Source organism: Cynoglossus semilaevis, chromosome 16, assembly GCF_000523025.1.
Source record: "Cynoglossus semilaevis isolate Cse_v1.0 chromosome 16, Cse_v1.0, whole genome shotgun sequence".
NCBI lineage: Eukaryota > Metazoa > Chordata > Actinopteri > Pleuronectiformes > Cynoglossidae > Cynoglossus > Cynoglossus semilaevis.
In genome coordinates this window covers 18,617,318-18,621,715 of record NC_024322.1, presented here as the reverse complement: position 1 = coordinate 18,621,715, position 4,398 = coordinate 18,617,318, and the positions used below count along the sequence as shown (strand labels likewise).

The 4,398-nt window shown below is 44.2% G+C and overlaps 1 protein-coding gene across 1 annotated transcript in view; it reads right to left on the bottom strand.

The window, feature by feature from the left end:
• Positions 1–4,398, bottom strand: part of myo1b (myosin IB) — a 49,377-nt gene that overhangs the window by 15,909 nt on the left and 29,070 nt on the right. Inside the window, exons 7-11 of the mRNA XM_025063746.1 lie at positions 3,605–3,773; positions 2,237–2,340; positions 934–1,081; positions 326–444; positions 138–224 (exon numbers count right to left, since the gene is read on the bottom strand). Of these exons, the coding sequence (XP_024919514.1) occupies positions 138–224; positions 326–444; positions 934–1,081; positions 2,237–2,340; positions 3,605–3,773 (627 nt within the window). The remainder of the gene's footprint in view (positions 1–137; positions 225–325; positions 445–933; positions 1,082–2,236; positions 2,341–3,604; positions 3,774–4,398) is intronic.

The following is a 4,398-nucleotide window of genomic DNA, read 5'->3' as shown; positions in this document are numbered from 1 at the left end:
TAGCGGGTGTCACTCCTGCTGGGTTCTGACGTGAGCTGACAGGTCGAGTTACGGACGGGGACTAAAGAGTTTCTATGTTTCTGAGGAAGATTAAGAAAGTTGAAAAAAAAAAAAAGAGAATTTAAAAATCCACTCACTTTAATGCTCTCGTTGATCCGTGTCACCAGCCAACTGAAGAGGCGGCTGTAGAGGTTTTTGGCCAGAGCGTCGCGGGCGTAGTAGGCCTGACAACCAAACAAAGCATTTCAGGTCAGGAAATATATTTTTATTTTATTTACTTATTCATTAACCCCTGGTCTGAACTACTGCCCCTCTGCCCTCTGACCTGGGCCACGTTCAGGGTGGTGGAGACCTTCTCCAGCTTTGCCTCCACCGTGCGGTAACTGAACGCCCTCTCCAGCACCGACTGTTCGATGCCCAGCAGCTCACACATCTCCTTCAAGTCTGAAAGAAAACAAATAAATATCCATGAAATAAATAAAAGGTCCAGGTGTAAAACATGAAGAATCTTCATGGAAACTGGAATGAATAAAAATAAAATCAAGTCAGAAAGTTCTAAGACAGCGGTCGTTTCAAAATGTTTGGAGTGAAAAGGTGTTAACATGATCAAGGGTTTCAGTCTGAGACCAGACTGTGACCCGTGTCAACGTGAAGAGAAAGAACTCAGTCAACAGTCCCTTCATCTGAGCTGCTTCAGGAAATCAGACACGGTTCACAGATTTATGAACAGGAAAAGTCACAGCCATGGAAATATGCAAACGGAATTACAGATGACGGGAAACGATGACAACGATTTCTGACCAGGAAGTCTGAAGTGTGTGTGTGTGTGTGTGTGTGTGTGGATTAACGTGACACGTCAACACGACACTTCATTTACATGTTCATGTCCATGTGTTTGTTTCATTAGACACAGACTCTTCATTGTTCTCTCACCGTTTTTGTCCTTGATGCGACTTTCATCTGAGCCGTTACAGCGGGACTCGGGCTTGAACTCGATGTTTCCCAGTTTGAGTACGGCGGCCACCAACTCCAGCACCGACTGCACCTCGTCCGCCATGAAACCCAGGATCTCCATGGCATTCTGGGGGAGGGGAGAGGGAGAGAGAGAGAAACATCATTTCTGGAGTTTGAGTTGTTATGATTAAAGTGATGAAACAAATGAGTTCCAAAAACTCAAACCAATATCGTAAACATTTCGTTTATTGTTAAGGAAATGTTCATGGTGGAAGTCGAAGCCAAACTAAAGAAATAAACTGGTTATGTCATTGACTATTTTCTTTGTCTACTGCCCCCTTCTGTGCCACAGTGGAAGTCGTTTATATCGCAGCAGATGCCTTCAGTGTTCCGGCGCAGCTGTAGGGGAATTCAGCGAAAAGTCGGAGCGAGGGCTGATGGGAAGCAGGAAGTGAGGGGAGCGCGGTAGAATGTGGTGGAGCAGCAGCAGCAGCAGCAGCAACAATAGAGACCAGTAGGAAAAGTCCCGCTCAGACACAACATCCTGTGTCACCGTGTCAAAGCTGATGTAGTAGTACTGCAGTAAAATGAAAGGATACAGCTGCCTGAGGTACTTCTCCACAGCTGCTACTGCGCCGCTAACAAACGGATCCATTGTCGAAGACGTCCGTTGTTTTGGGAACTTTAAAGACTGTTAATCCTGTAGGCAAAGGTTTGGGTTTACTTCCCAGGTCAAAGGTCACTTGGTTTCACAACGAAGAAAAAAAGAAAAAACCAACTGACTAGTGACACCGTGATCACCATTATCATTATTCACTTGGTTTCACAACGAAGAAAAAAAAAAGAAAACCCAACTGACAATGACACCGTGATCACATCGACCAAGAGATCAGAACAAGTCCATTCACTAGTACTGCAAAGTTGCTTTATATATAAAATATGCAGTAATATATACTCCATGTAGCTTATATGCTAACGTCTAATTTTTTTTCATCCACCCGCACTCATCTTTGTGATTCACCTGTCGACGGCCGTCACCTCTGACGTTCATCCGTGGTTTGGTTCAACAGATGAAATGTGAGCTGAACCCAAGACGTGATTTTTTTGTTTTTTTTTGTTTTCAGAGTCTGTTTGTGATTTAAAAGGTCTGTCATTAAACTTGTGTTTAAAGGGACGTGACATCATTTCTTCCACTGACTGGTGGCTTTTGGGGTTTTATCATTTATACGTCTGCTGGGGTTGGGGTCTAAATGTGGACGCTGAGCCACACGGTGCCACTCACCCGGACTGTTCTGAAGTTGGCAGCATCGTCCAGCCCGTTGACTGCGGCCGAGTCCAGACTCAGGTAGTTGTATTTGCTGACGTCGCGGTGAAGCTTCAGTTTCTCTGTGACAGAAAAACAAAAACACTACTGGTGAATATTTAAAACATGGACGAAAAGCTGCACCAACGGACATTAAGAATGATGTCACGCTTCAGAGAGGCGACGTTTAATCCCAGCAGATGAAAATGAGCGACACCACAGTCAAACAAAGTGCATGTGCAAACAAATGTGTCCAACCAGTACGGCTTTGTTGCTCAACCCGCGGCACGCACACACTGAGTGATTGCCGCTGCCGTGGACATTGTTCCCCTGCTCCGAGCGCCCACTTAAAGGCCGTCCTATCTCACAGCAGAGAAATCTATTCCCCCTAGTGGACGCTCGTGTCAGATTTCATTAGCTTTTGCATTAAGTACAGCTAAATCAATCAGTGACCAGTGTATGGTCCTCCTCCTGCGTCCACAGGGAGCGGGTTTCTTCTTTGTGATGTTTTGTCAGCAGGCAGAATGGATCATTAATGACAAAACCATGTGTTTGCACAGCTGGAAACAGCTCAAAGGTCCGACACCACAGGATTAGCATGCTAGCTGCTCCGGGCTACTGTGAGAAAAAAAAAGTAATTATATGAAATTTAAAAAAAGAAAAAAATCTTGATTAACTTCATCGGCTTTCGTGTGCTGTAGAAGAACTTCAACATCAACGATGAGGAATTGCAAGGTCCTCAAATGTTTAAAAAAAAATATTTGTATATTTTATAAAACTTGTCAAGCCCAGGTTAAAAAAAGTGTGGCCAAAAAAACAAACAAATTTAAATTCATTTGCCCTGCTTTGGCCTCCCCCATGCAAAACTTTGTGCTTGCTAGGGACCCCGACCCCTAATTTGAGAACCATGTCACTATGCCTAACAAAGCTGCTCACAGGCTCCTCCTACAGAGCTGACCAGAGTATGACTCACTGCCTGCTGTAGGTATTTATAACCAGATGTCGTCGTTCTGACTAATTATGATTCAACACTGTTCACATTTTATGATCGTTTTATCTTCAACTCTACCAGGAAAAGATCAAGATTTAAATCTTTTTCCTGTTCATTTTCTTAATGATCACTAAAGTTATCTATTCCACAAACATATATATATACACATATATTGCACAATATTAAAAAAAACAGAAGTTAAATTAAACGTCAACATCAGGGGTGACCACAGTTTTCACACACACAGAAGTTTGGTCGGATCAAACCGTGGTACTTTTTCAGTGTAAAACATTAGAGAAACAGTTACAGAGAAAATAAAGTCTGTTTTTTTTTTTTTTCAGTGTTTCTGAACTCACTGAGCGTGTCGTCAGAGGCTCCAGACAGGAGCTGATAGAAGATGTGGAAGTTTCTCTCCCCCCTCGGCTGTTTCACCACACGGGACTTCTCCAGCAGATCTATTAAAAAAGGAGAGAAAAAAAGAAGAAGAAGCAACAACTGCAGGTCACATTTGATTTGAATCATGATTAATCACGATCACCTTGACCACACCCGTCTGTAAACAGACTCTAACTGTAACAGAGACGACCTCGGAGAACACGTAAATACAGGGCCGTATTAAAATATCCGAGCCAGAGTCCGTATTTAGCACTAACGGCTAACATGATGTGTTCCTGGTTACCATGGCGACCAAACAAATGTTGTGAGAATGAGCGCTACAGGAAGTGAAGAGGAGACCGACGTGGATGTGAAGTGTCAGCCCTTTCTCCTGGGCTCCAGAGGGGTGGAGGGGTGGGGGGGGGCATCAGCCGCTCACCACATCAGACTGAGTCTGATTTAATTAAAGGCTCAGCGTCGTCCCAGTCCACTTCAGAGCCTCTTCACTGTCGGCCTGACTTGATGACAGCGTTGACTTTGTCTTCATTTCTTCGAGACTTTACGTTAAAACATAATCACCTTCAAAACCTTTAGCTCGACCACAGCCGCGGTTCACGTCTTTAGATTCTGCTGCCTCTGATTCTCTAGTTAGTGGGTGGTCAGAGGACGGAGGACTAAAAAAAAAAAAAAGTACCACCGGCCACTGAACGCTGTGAAGACAGTGATGTAGGGGGAGCAGGGCTGAGCCAGGGACCCAGGGACACTGAATCACGTT